Here is a 14105-nt window from a genome sequence, read left to right as displayed (position 1 = left end):
TATCTTTTCTTTTTTACGAAAGACACTAGGTGTAAACAGTAAATACTTTTATATATATTTTCACAAGGGAGGGAGATCAGGTTTTTAGCTTGGGTGCTGTGCCTTTTAAGCTTTTCTTAATTTTCTAGAGATCTTGGGAAGATCTTGGGAAGGAAGATAGTTGATGTTCCTCTTTGTAACCAGAGATAGCCTACGGGTCAGGTTAAATCACTGCTTTTTTTCGGTAGGACCTTAAAATGGAATACAAAATTTGTAAGAAACCTAAGCATTATTTTTTTTACATTACTTTTAAGTAGTTTTTAATATAAGATCAGGAGTTTTTCCTTCTGATTCCAGTGTCCTACTAAAAAAAGTCAAAAACTTGAACTTTACTCTCTGATTTTTGAATGTCCAATTTCATAAGCTAGACTCACATTAGCTCAAAAGTTTTTTTTCCTTTCACACCTCTGCAATGTTGTCACAAATTTACTGTGGTTACCACAGGGCCGGGCAGAGGGTGAAATTGTAGCCAATAAAAGTGAAATATTCAAAGCAAACAAAAGAGACACATATTTTCCGAAAACTATTTTCCGGATATTTATTTCCGGAAACAAATTTTCCGGATTACGTGCTTCTTGACATGCTGTGCCACAGCTTTTTTAGCTGTGGCACAGCTAAAATTAAACAGCTAAAATGTGGCACAGCATACATTGATTAGTCTCTTTTCCGATTAAACATTTCCGACAAGGATCTAATTTCTTTTACGAAAAAAGATAACAAAAATAAAAAAGAAAGAAAAGAAAAAAAAACATGACATAAATCTAACAAATATGAAATTTAGAATGTAGAATGTTGACGAGCAAGCATTCTTCATGAGGAACTGTACTTAGAAAATATGAGCTTATGAGGGAATGAAGCCTGTCCAAAGTCATACTTAAGACCGAAGGGGCAAAACTTTCGAACAACGCTCATAACCAAAAAAGGACAAAGTAAAATATCTTGCAATCAATTTAAGTGACATTTACATACGTGACTAGAACTCCATAACTAGGAGGGGGGAGGTTAAGCACCTGTCTTTTTGCACGATACTAGCTAAGTTTTCTCAAAATAACTGCTGAGTCGTCCCGTTTGCTTAAAACTAAGTATCCACGAAATTAGAGTGCCTGTCCGATTAATTCGATGAAATGATTAATCCGATGAAATTAATTCGATTATTAGTTCGATAAGTTTGTTCAAAGGTGACAAACAATGTTTGCTTCGAATAATAAAAGTCTTTTAACTTTATAAAATAATAAACTTATTACTTATTAATAATAAAATATTAATAATATATTATATAAACTTATTATTACTTTATAAAATAATAACGTAATAATAAAGCCTTTTACTTTTATACTGATCCTTACTTTACGAAAATGGTTTCTTCCATAATCCTAATAGTTTACCTAATTTACAATCATTACATATAGTCGCAATAATGAAAGTCAAAGAGAGCTTTTAGAGCTTAATTTAGCTGCTATCATTAACAAATTGTTAAATCATGTATTAAAACATCCCTGGATAAGAATATGGACTTCTGTACTATTATTTTTTTCAATCTGTCATATTCAATGCAGGGTAAGGTGCTTAGAGGGAAGAAAAACAAGTTTAATTAAATTTTAATATTTACAAGTACGATTGATAAACAAACAAACGAGCGTTATAACGAAGATTTTCCATTGCATCTCTGACACGATAGCTACTATAAATTATTAAAACATTTAATTACCCAGGGAATTCGTTCCACTCAACTGATACACGTCACCAGGCTTTAATTCCTTTCCATCTTTGTACCATCGAAGCTGCGGGGTAGGAAACCCAACAACACGACACTCGAACGAAACTAAACCTTCATCTGTCAACACTGCTTTTAACTTTTCCAAAAACCTTGGTTTTCTATAATTTTTTGGCACAGATAAAGTCACAATACAAGATGAAGATGATAATCCTCCTCCAGTAGCTATGTCACAACGCCATTCACCGTCATCTTCCAGCTCTATAGGGGAAATTTCTAAACAATATTCCCCATCACCAATGTCCATATAATGATATTTATCACTTGGGGGCCGTAGCTGGCCCTTATTGTACCATTCAACGAAACTTGGGTAGGGTGGAATAGCAACTTGAAAAGAGTAAATAGAAGATCAAAAACAGAGTTAGAGTTAAAAAAAAATGGAAGTCATGGAACATGATCTAGGCTCACAGAAAGATGAGCATCTTGTTCAGAGTTCAGTTCTTGGGCCTTTTCAACAACCCTCCTGCTCTTTAAGATAATATTTCACAATGCTATGCTGAAAACATTAATGAATTTATTTATTTTAATATTTGGACAAAACGTCAAATAGTCACGTATTTAAAATAATATTTCACAATGCTATGCTGAAAACATTAATGAATTTATTTATTTTAATATTTGGACAAAAAGTCAAATAGTCGCGTAAAGAGCGGGACTATAGAAGGGGGCAGCCCTCTTCATATACCAAATAATTTTCGTTTGTTTTAAGTTTTAATGCCGCTCTTTACTTTCATCTTAAAAATATGTTTTTGTTTGCTTGGAATTTACAAATTCCGCTATAAATTTATCAGACATGGTGAATTTTATGGTAGAGTTTTCATTAAGGAAGATTCACACCTCTTCAATCTGTTCGAGTTCCTTACGATTTATGTTAAGCTAACAGCTATCTCATATAATATAAAAAAACACACTACAGATTTAACGGATGATATTTAAAGCCAAAATAAAATAGTACCGTGGTGGATGTTTAGGCATCAATATGGTGTCAATGTTTATGAAAATATCTCCTATGATTCAGTTCTTTTGATATTCTCTATAAGGTATAGATTGCCAAAATCCAACTGGATCATCCCATATTGGCAAAAGATGGTTCCTACTTATGGATCATAGCACAATACGTAAGGTTTAAAGCATACCATTTGCATTAATAACTCCAAAGGATCGTTAGATATTGACAAGGAAAAGGCTCTATAAAACTACAAATTAAAGATTTTTTTATATTTGAAAGTAAAAGATTTTTTAAAAGATAAAGATTTAAAGCTTTTTTTATTATTTTTAAAGATTCCTTTCATTTGAAATTCAAGGAAAATTTAGTTTGGGAATTTATCTCCTGGTCATGCCATTATGGAAAAAAAAAACAACAATAGAACCCTAATCAAGGTTTTCAAAAATAAGCGTTGAAAATTCTGTTTATGAGGCTCTATTAGCTAAGTTAAAAACATTCGGGCAGAAATATTTATCAAGCGAAAATCTAATTTTTTTTTCTTCTCTTGGTTCCTTTCTTTTTTTCCCCACTTTTCTCTCGTTACAGAATAAAAAAGAGAAACAGAGAGAAAAAATTGCAACAACGGCGGTAAAGATCTGGTAAGATTTACCGGCCAAGATCCAACAAAAAAAAAAAATTAAGAAAAATAAAAAAGGGAAAGAACTGCTTCTTTTAATATAATAAAGTAAACATGTACCTTGATTAAAAGTGTACCCAAAGAATATAAGTAACTTATAAGAGTGGAAGGTCACACTATTGTCGGCAAAAAAATCATCAGTGCCATCTAGAATTTGACAACACTTGACATTTTTTCAAGCTTTCTAATCGTTTTTCTGTCAGGAACTGACATCAAACACTTATTACTGCACTAATGTTACCAACTAAACAAATTAACTTCATTATTCTTATTATTATGCTGACAAAAATGCCAAGTGTCGTCAAACCCTAGATGGCGTTGAGGTTTTTATTAAGAATAGCGCCAGTTCCCACTCCTGTAAGTTACCCATACTCTTTGGGTGTAACTTATACGATTAGCTAGGATCAAGAAAAAGACACTGAGATCGAGCATAATATAAAAAAGTTCATAATAAAATGTATGAAAGAGCAACCCTTGGTAATAGTGAACAAGAAAATTTGGATAACAGTATATTAGAAAATATGTATAATTTTAGAAAAAGAGCCTAACCGAAAAAGAGAAAAACCTAACCTGCCCGCAACTACTTGATTTTAATTCAAAATCAACAGACTCGGTTGAGTCCCAAGTTTTCCTGACATGCCCTTCAGATATAAAACGATCCTGTCCATTTTGAAGAATATATTTTGACTAAGCCTACAATATCGATAATGACATTCTGATAGCCCTCCTATTACTACATAAATATGTTTAGCCTGAAGTAAAAGATCAGATTCATGGGGTTAACTGCCTATGGAAAGAAGGGGTACAGGGAGTATCCCCTAGGAACAACATATGTCCAATGAATCCTTCAACCATACAAGACTTTGGATGAGAATCATGAATAACGAACACACAAAAAAAAATATTATATATACGAATACAGCGAGCCTTGCAAAAGAATATTCTAATTAATGACAAAAAGTAAACTCAAAAACATAAAAACAAATACAAACAAAAACAAATACATAAAAACCAAAAAATGTGGTTGTTCTCTTCTTAGGCCTATTTGATAATATGTAGTAAACATATTTTTTCTCATTTTGCTTACTAATGCATGGTTTACTTGTTGTTATTAATAGGAACATTTCCTTGTATGAGTGACCAGTACTATTACTACTAACAACTCACCGCAGCACCAAGCCAGATGAGGCCAACACAGCTACAGATGCTCCGCGTCCACCCCAATCTATTCAAACCCTCTCTCTTTACACACTCCCAGGAAGTTCCCCTTTCCTTAAATCTTTTCTTAGCCTTCCTCCCACCCCAACCGAGGACAAAATGCTTTCTGTTTAGCCCTAGACAGTTGGCCCAAAAGGACAATCTTTGTATGAGTTACCTCTGACAGAAAGAGTAAAAAACTCTCCGACTTTAATTTTTTGGTCAAACAAATCGTCTATGAACAGTGGAGGAGAACCAGGAAAGGCATCTGGTGCCGAATTCTTTTCCTGAGGCAGGTTTACATTTCCTCGTATTGTAACTTTCGATGATGACACAGCTTTACCAAGGTAGTTACTTGCTTCACATGTATAAACTCCAAGGCTGTTTGGGTCAGTGGAGCCAGCAGCCAGGGCAAAAGTGTCACCTGCTTTGATTTCGATACCATCTAAAAATAAAGGAACCTACTTATTTGGGTCGAAACATTCTAAATAGGCTACAGGCTATACCATAATTCTTAGATCACATTAATATTTTAGTGTCACGCGTCAGAGGATCTTTTGCTCTTTTGATTATTCAAAATAATGGAAGCATTATATTCAGTTTAATTCAACCACGTAGGTATTTTTTTCTGAGCACTGCCTCTCTATGACGAACAAATAAAAGTTCATACAGGGATAAGTCCTATTATTAGACATTGAAAGATATTTTCCACTGCCTAATAAAATGACTTCTTCCTATTTGAACTCTTATTTGTTATTTAAACCAATCTGGCAGGACAAAATATACAATTAATTCGACCAATATAGCAGAACGAAATAGACAATAAAGGCCGACCTACTTATTAAGTTTTTTTACATTTCACTATTTTTGCGTAGTGGTATTAACACCAAAGCTTTCACCTTTTCTGGTTCCCGAGAACCAGAATTTTCTCAATTGTCATGTCAGTTTGAGATAGTAAGAATCATCTGTTAAGCTTCAATAGTATTTAAGCTGTGCTAAAAAAGGCTTGATTATCAGCAGATCCTACAGCTCTCTTTTTATTTTCTTGCATTGGAAAAAACATTCGCACATCGAGAACTTTCAGAAACAACTCTGGACTTGTTTAGGCTTATCAATAAGGGATTATTTAAGAGCGATACTTTCTCAGTCATCCCACACATTTCACAGAAGTTTTTTCTGCATTTCATCCGCAGTATTTCTGGCAATTTTTCCACAAATGCAGTCTCTATGATTTCAGAAGCAGAGACGCTCGTCAGCTGAAACACCAAGTCTTTGAAGCATGTCAATCTAGAGCGAGCTACACCTTACCTATAGATATCAGTTCGCCTTTCTTCCAACAGAAAAAAATTACTTTTACCAAGTTTAACTAACAGTCTATTCAAATTTATCCACTATTAAGTAAACTGCATTCCCACTGTGGACATATTAGTGAACCATCTTCCGTTTCTGCGGAAAAATGCCGTGAGTATAATCATTGAAACTAGGGAGAATTATCTTAGACCATTCAACGTTGTGTGCTAGCTCCCATGACTTTTTTCTAAAACAGCATTTACGTCATTTATATAAACAAGGAATAACAGCAATCACAAAAACTGATCCTTGTGGAACTCCACACTTTGCTTCAAATGCTCAGATTTCTATTTACCGATTTTCATACGCTAAGAACAAATGAAATTAAACGGCGAGCATTACCAACGAATCTCACAGTGATGAAGCTTAAACAAACACTGTCAATGCACCATGTTGCCACAGTACCAGACTTTGCTTATATAACTGGTCGGTAGGAATAGATAAAAGGGTTGAATTATGATATTTATTGAACTTCTATTAAAGCATTCAAGATGGGCTCACCTGGCTAAAAAATCTCATTCAAAAACTGAACATGCAATTCAGTCTCTGACAATTTATTTTAAATATTTTAAATTCATTCATACCTCTTCAGTTAAGCTATTCATTGAAAGACTCGTGTTCTGGGTTCACGCAATCTTTTTGCACCTATGTCATCATCTTCTTCAAGAATAATTTTGAAAAGAACTTTACAGAGCAAAAAGAACTTTACAAAGCAAACACTCATTATCTCAAGTTCTCTCGGCCTGTTATCGCTCAAATAAACCGTTATCAAAATCGAAACAAGAATGGAAGAAAAAAGTAATTTAAGTTACTGACAACTTTGATTTTATCAATGATGATCTCAGACAGCGCCATATAAACTACTATCGAAAGACCTTGACACTTAGAAAAAAAAGAGAAAAACTATAATTATATACCAAAGGTGTACCAAGCTGAGTGTGATGTGCCTTTTTAATACACAAATGACGTAATGATGAGAACAAATAACGAGCCTGGTAGAGTACAAATACCCGATAAGCACAAATACCCGATAGAACAAACATATATAAAACAAAATTCCCGTACCTTTAAACCATTTGAGGACAGGAGTTGGGATACCCACTACTTTTACTTCGAGAGATACAGTTCCTGCCTCAGTAAGTACAGCACGTAGTTCTTCAAGAAAAACAGGCTCTTTGTAACTTTTTGGGACTAGAAAAAAAGTAAAACAGACATAACGCCAAGAGTTTTGTAGAATACATGGATACAAGTAAGACACTCTTAAATTGGCTTGTTTGGAAATGTTCAAAATTTTCGATTTCTTCGAAATAACCCAGACATCAATTCCGCTCTAATTTCACAGAAGGTTTAGTGCTTTTGTCAAAAATTCAACCCAAATGAGCTGTTTATCAAAAAGGAGTATTTGAGCACTTGGGCTGTTTAAGAAGAAATAAAAGTAAATAAACATAATTGGACAAGGTAAGATAAGATATTCATTTAAAAAAAATCGCTATCACAAGCCCACAAAGGGCCGAATTCGGATTTTGGAGTCGACAATATAAATGGTTACACTAAAAATGCAAAGAACAACAACGAAATAGAGGAAGCCATAGTGAACAATCATTTAAAAGTCAATAATTAAAACTGTAAAAAGTCAATTAAAAAATTAAAAAGATAAAAATTGGTCAAACTAAACTTAGAGCGAGACATAAATGCATTAAAAACTGGTCAAACTAAACTTAGAGCGAGACATAAATGCATTTAAATTAAAAGGGATACTAAGAAAGTGTCAGTAATTCAACTACAGTAAATCAATAAAAGAGTTAAAAACAATAAAACTGGTCAAGAAAGGGGGGGGGGCACGCAAAAGAGTGCAAGAACCTTGTCAGTACCATCAGCTAATAAACAAAAAAGAGGGGAAAAAAAGAAACTATTGAGACATTTTATTCATTTTTTCTCTAATGAAGGGGATAAAAGTTCTTTCGTATCTGGAAGTAACACAGCGAATGGGGGACAAAGCAGGGATGGGCTCAGAAACAGCTCGAGGTGGCCGTAATCTGGATGGGGAGTGACGTTTGGGGAAAATACTTGCCGTCCGAGGTTTTGTTATGGCATTTTTTGCAAAACGGAAGCACAACGAAACCCTCCTTTGCTCCAGGGTTTTCAGACTAGCTTTTTTTAGGAGCAGAGAGTACGGCACCTTGCCGTCTTTGAAAATTATTCGCAAGGCCCTTTTTTGAATTGATTCGATTTTTTCTGATTCTTCGCGAGAGATACCAGGGTGCCAAACTGGACAAGCATATTCTAGATGCGGGCGGACAAAAGACGTGTAAATCCTTAAGGAGTGGGAAGGGGGACGCTGAATTTATTTAGTAGCTTAAGGAGGGCGATAGACACATTAGCTCTATGGATGATGTCTTTAACGTGGATATCCCACTTTAAATTTGAAGAAATTGTGACGCCAAGTAGTTTAAATGAGGACACGGAAATTTTAGGAGGGATAGGATTAAGAAAATAGGGCGAGGATTTGAGGAAACAAATGAGCATTATCATGGACTTAGAGGGGTTTACTGTCATGTCTAAGTCTAAGGCCTCGTCTCCAATTTCATTGAGGATACTCATAGGGTCACTTATTAAATTTCGGAAGCAAGTTTCAACAACCGTTAGGTCATCAACAAGTTTCCATCGGTCAGGAAATTCCATTGCGAGGCTGTTGATCATTACTGAAAAAAAGGAGGGGACCTAGGAGAGTACCTTGGGGTATGCCGTTGTGGGCAGGGAGAGGATTTGAATAATGATTTTGGTATTTGACAACTTGCGATCTATTTGTTAAGAAGGAGGCAACTAATTTCACCAGTAAGGGATCAATATTGAACTCGTTGACAAGTTTCTCAATTAAAATATTGTGGTTAACAAGGTCAAATGCTTTCTGAAGGTTGATGGAAATTAAATTTAGCCAGGAATTAGACTTTTCCAGGATATTACCGATGTGATCAATAAGAGAAACGAGGTAATGGGAAGTAGAGGTGAATTTTAGCTTCCCAAATTGTTTCAACTCAGTAAGAGGTAGGATTTTTTCCTTTAGCCAATCTGCAAGTAATCCTTCGTAAAGTTTCGAGAAAATAGGAGTAAGAGTAATAGGACAGATGCCTTCAAAACCAAGCTTTCCATTTTTTTTTTCAAAGGGGTTATGAAACCCTGTTTCCAAATTGTAGGAATTTGCCCAGACTTGGTATTCTTGTTAAACAGGAAAGACAAGGGCTTAGACAAGAAATCACCGAAGGCACTAATAAGAGGAAAGGGGATATCGAAAGGACAAATACTTGTCTTTCTTAGTTTTTGAATTCTTCTTTCTATCTCAGACGGGGAAACAGTGGGTAAAGAAGGGGAAAGGGCTCCTGATGGTAATTGGTCGGATAGTGGAGGAAGATTTCTCTGGACAATGGAAGCAAGGAATTTATTGAGATTATTGGCAGTAATATCAGGGGACTCGGGTAGATTGAAGTTAAGCTGTTCAAACCTCCTGCCACACAGCTTTTTAACCTCAGAATACCAGTTGTTTGGTTTATTAGTAAACAATACTTCGACCTTATTTTTGTAGTACGATCATGCCAATTTTTGCGAATTTCTCTTTTAATTGATTTTCTTAGTTTATTGGCTTCATCTGGTTTACCATTTTTGAAAAGATTCAATTTGGTTCTAATTAGTGTTTTTATAGTTTGGTTAATAAAGGGTTTGTCACTGGAGCAATTTTTTTTTCCGGGAAGCAAATTTGATGTTTGTCAATTAGCTTTTTGTGGAACAAAGCCATTTTCTCACCAATATTTTTTAACTATAAACATCGGACCAATCTTCAGTATTCAGCCACATACCAAAAGAAAGAAGACCAGAATTTTGAAGAGGGCGATAACTGCCATAAGTTATTGAGAAAGAATGATCTTGGGAGTAATAGACAACGGCTATTGCAATAATATTAAATGGACGAGGGAGAACTTTTGGTCTAATACTTAGCCAGAGGATTTCATCGTACTCGGATAAACTAGGGACTCGAATAACCTTTGGGTAAAGGTTACTCTTAGTAAAGAACAAAACACCGCCACATTTTTTTCCAAGTGGGTGGTCTAAAGGACGGAGTTTAATAAACTCTGAATAATTTGTCAGGCGCAGAGACCCTGGGTCGTGGGACTGTACTTCCGTAATAGCTATAATATCGATTAGATTTGATTCTGAAAACACCTCGAGTTCAGTAAGCTTTTCAAAATTAAGACTTTCGGCATTAGTAACTAACAGTTTGGGAAAAACAAACCGATTGGGGAATTTCGACAGGGATACTTGGTGTGTTTGAGAATTTACTGGGTTGGGTTTCAATTTAATATTATGAGGCTGCGGAGAAGTAGGGTAAGAGAGGGATTTACCTTGGGGATTTGGAGGTGGAGGGAAGGGCGAGGATACAGCCGAAGCATGATGAGGAAGGTGCGACTTGTTTTCAGTTGTCGGGAAGTGCGAACAATTAGGATTTAATACAAGACAATTATTAAATGCAAAAGGTCTGAGACCTGTATCACCCTGGTAGGGTGGGCACGAGGAATTAAACGCATGGGTTGAAGGCGGGAAAATATGGGAGAGAAATAAGACGGTGGTATTTTCAGGGGGTTCAACTTGGGAGGGGTTAACTGGAGTGTTAAGAGGGAAGGGATTTTGCTGGGAATATGGAGTTATTTTTTCTCTGGGTGGTAAAGGTGGAAGTTTTTTGAGGGAGCAGGGTGGATTTGGGATAAAAAAGGAAGAGTATGCGCTGGTGAGCTAATTTTACTAATTGAATGAAGGGAGCTCGGCTTTTGGGTTGATTGAGTACTTGTAACTATTTTACTATTAAAAATTTTACTGCGCCTGGCTATAGCACGATAATCCCTGTTTTTCAAATGGTCTTTACGAATCATTCTTAAACAGGTGTTTGGCAATTGCTTCAAAGTTTTGGAGCATGGACAGTAAAAAACAACATTGATTGCGTTATGCAAGCATTATAAGTGTCAGAAGAATTTAAACCAAAGGAGATTTTCACAAATAAATAGTGAATGATAAAGAGCATTGATTTCCAGAAGAACTCGAATAAAAAAGTAAAAAGAACATCCTGAAAATTAGGACCAATCTTGACAGAATTGATAATAAAGCTTAATGTTGCATAGGACATACTAGTAACAAACTATACTGGTAATGGGGGGGATAATTGTTATTTAATTCTAAATGGAAGCAGAGATTTTTATTTGATACTAGATATGTCAGGCATGCACCCCAAAAAATATTAACCTCTGGGTGATAATACTCCTGCCCCTGAAATCTCATGATTTTGAAGATTTCCCCCATGGTTCCCTGCATGCTTCATATAATTCTGTTTTTACTTCTGTATTTGTAAAATTTGGTCTCTGTAAGATTTGACATAAATTCCTGCATAACAGTCTTTTGTATACTAGTAAATAATTTTGTAGACCGCATAGCCTTGCCACTTATAAATAATGATATGGAAACATATAAATAACACATAAAACTGTATTTAAGACAGTGAAAACTCCAGCGAAAGTAAAAGAGAGAAATAACGAGTAAAACTAGACTGAACAGCAAAAAATATAAAATCAAAAACTTACTTATTACTTCTAAATTTGCAGTCGATTTCGCTACACCCCTTTCTGTTTTGGCAACAAGGGTGTATTGGCCTTGGTCTTCTTTCAAAGTAGGATTAATTTCTAGTGCAAAACAGTTGTCATCCTCTGCCGTTTCAAAACGTTGACCAGCCTCTATGATTCTGCCATTGAAGTGCCATTTTGCCTATAATTACAAGGGCAATTCATTTCTATGGGAATATTTCCCTGGTGGTCAGCGGATGGCTAACAAGTTGTTCACGGTACTTCCAAGTTCGGAGCTTTTTATCACATCGGCTGTTGACAAGCATGTTAACCAGCATTGCCACCCGGTGCGAAAAAAATCACTAGATTGTGGTGATTTTTTGGTTTATGTGGATTTATGTGCTGATTTAGAAATTTTTTTGCTTAGGTAATATAAGAAATTACTAGAAATAATGATAAATCTCTAGTGATGGCAACCCTGATGGTAAAAGAAAATACTGAAGATAAAAACGTGACAATTTTTGTTTTCTCCATTTATCAGAGTATTAATCAACGTATTTATTATAGTAATTACAGCTCTAATAGGGTAGAATGTAAATAACAACTGTTCTTTTCTTTATTTCATTAGTGTCCTTATATATACGATGTGTATTTTTAGTTCTTCCTTTGCGCTGGCAGCCGTAAGGTAGCCTAACGTAACGACGATTTAGGGATTCTAGAGTCTCTAATACGCGGGTAACTCCGTAACTTCGTCTTCGCAATCAATAAATACTAACATTGATTTTGTTTTGTCAAACCCCATACTTTTTCCGAAAAAGTTAATCCAGGGGTGAACATAATTATCATTTACCCTACATTTATAGAAAAATACCCAGTTAAATTATTTTGAGTCAGAAAAATATATACAAAATCGAATTCATTTTAATAAGGAAAACCCCCCCTGCAGAATCCGCCCCCGTGTAAAATTTTTCAAGCGTCCAAATTCGGAGAGTTTATTGAAAAAGCAATTTTATAATTCCAGAAGTGTAAGGAAAATTCATAATTAATTAACCCATTAATCGAATATCCAAAAAATGTGAATAATTTTCCCGGAAATAAATGTTAATTATAAATTGTCTTTAGTGGTCTCTAATTTCGTGAATGTGGAAGGTAATAAGAAGACCCTGGGGGAGTGGGAGACAAAATTTAATACCCAAGGCCTATGCAAGAGTGTAGGCAACAAGTTCTTAAAGTTTCTTGACGATTTGAAGAAGACTAAAAAAATACATTTGACGATTTGAAGAAGATGAATAAATACAGATAGACAGTCAGACGGGTAGACATACATTCGAATTTATATAGATAGAATTTGCTAGAAAATTGGACATGTTAAACGAGTTTAGAATTATGCAAGAAAATTGTAGTCTGTATAAATGGAGGACACAAAGTGGGGGCCCCGAGCACCCTTCTTAAGAAATGGTCCTATATTATAAAACCTTCTGCGCTTACACAATTAGGTCAATCACTCCTACTTCTCGCGTATCTATTTCTACAAGAACTAATCGTTTGAGGTTTTCGCTACTGCTACAGCTACTGATACTGCTGTTATTGCTCCTAACACGAACATTACTTACACGAACACTCCTTGACAACTACTCCGATCAAGACTAATTCTTCCATGACTCCTACCACAGCTACCCTTACTGTGTCCAGTCAGACGGAGACCAATTCTACCACGACAAATCCTGCCACAACAACTCCCATGCTTACGCTCATCACAGCTACTCATTGTCTTACTAGAGGGACTACTTTCTTATCGTAGCCCGACGACTTGTGATGCGGTTATTCCTGCCAGAACTACTCACGCCACGTCTAATATTGCAAAACTACTCCTATGGTGACAACTCCTACGGTGTACAGTATTGCAACTGCTAATATCGTTACTATACCTACCAGGACTATTCCTTGCCATGGTAGTACTTGAAAAACCACTAATCCTACCAAGATTATTTGTGGGATTACTGGGATATGCTAATCCCACCTATTATCACGGGTATTCCTTACACGACTAATTAATACTACAACCTCAACCAATTGTGGTTGGGTTCCTACATTCACTACTTTTACTACCGCTGCTTCTACCCCATATTACTCCCACCATAAATAATTTTATCATATCTACTGCCAATAGTACTTCTACTACGGCGACAAATACTCGAGGAAATGCTTAATTATCGATATAACTAGTCTTATCACAACTATTTCAACCACAGCTACTCCTACTACTACTACTCCTACAGCAATCACGATAAGCTCTAACAACGTTACTCCTTCCAAGACTAGTGCTACGCCGGCTGCTCTTTCCGCAAATCTCCTTCGAGACTACCACAGGCAATATAACTTTTATTACTTCTACAACAACTGCTTCACTGCGACTACCCTGTGCTACTACCTGTATTTCTGTAGTTACGACTGCTCCCGTCGTGATCGCTAAAGATACTACCGTTACTACTTTATCCAAAACTAATCCTAGTAGTTAGGAAC

The 14105-nt window shown here is 35.6% G+C and overlaps 1 protein-coding gene across 1 annotated transcript in view; it reads right to left on the bottom strand.

Moving 5' to 3' along the window:
• Positions 1–14105, bottom strand: part of LOC148947628 (uncharacterized) — a 200651-nt gene that overhangs the window by 104427 nt on the left and 82119 nt on the right. Inside the window, exons 6-9 of the mRNA XM_089095962.1 lie at positions 11604–11784; positions 7048–7173; positions 4811–5077; positions 1748–2140 (exon numbers count right to left, since the gene is read on the bottom strand). Coding sequence (XP_088952088.1) covers positions 1748–2140; positions 4811–5077; positions 7048–7173; positions 11604–11784 — 967 coding nt within the window. The remainder of the gene's footprint in view (positions 1–1747; positions 2141–4810; positions 5078–7047; positions 7174–11603; positions 11785–14105) is intronic.

This window comes from Artemia sp. Qi Xiang Cuo, chromosome 10, assembly GCF_049724085.1.
Source record: "Artemia sp. Qi Xiang Cuo chromosome 10, ASM4972408v1, whole genome shotgun sequence".
Lineage (NCBI taxonomy): Eukaryota > Metazoa > Arthropoda > Branchiopoda > Anostraca > Artemiidae > Artemia > Artemia sp. Qi Xiang Cuo.
This window is presented reverse-complemented; position numbering and strand designations above follow the sequence as displayed.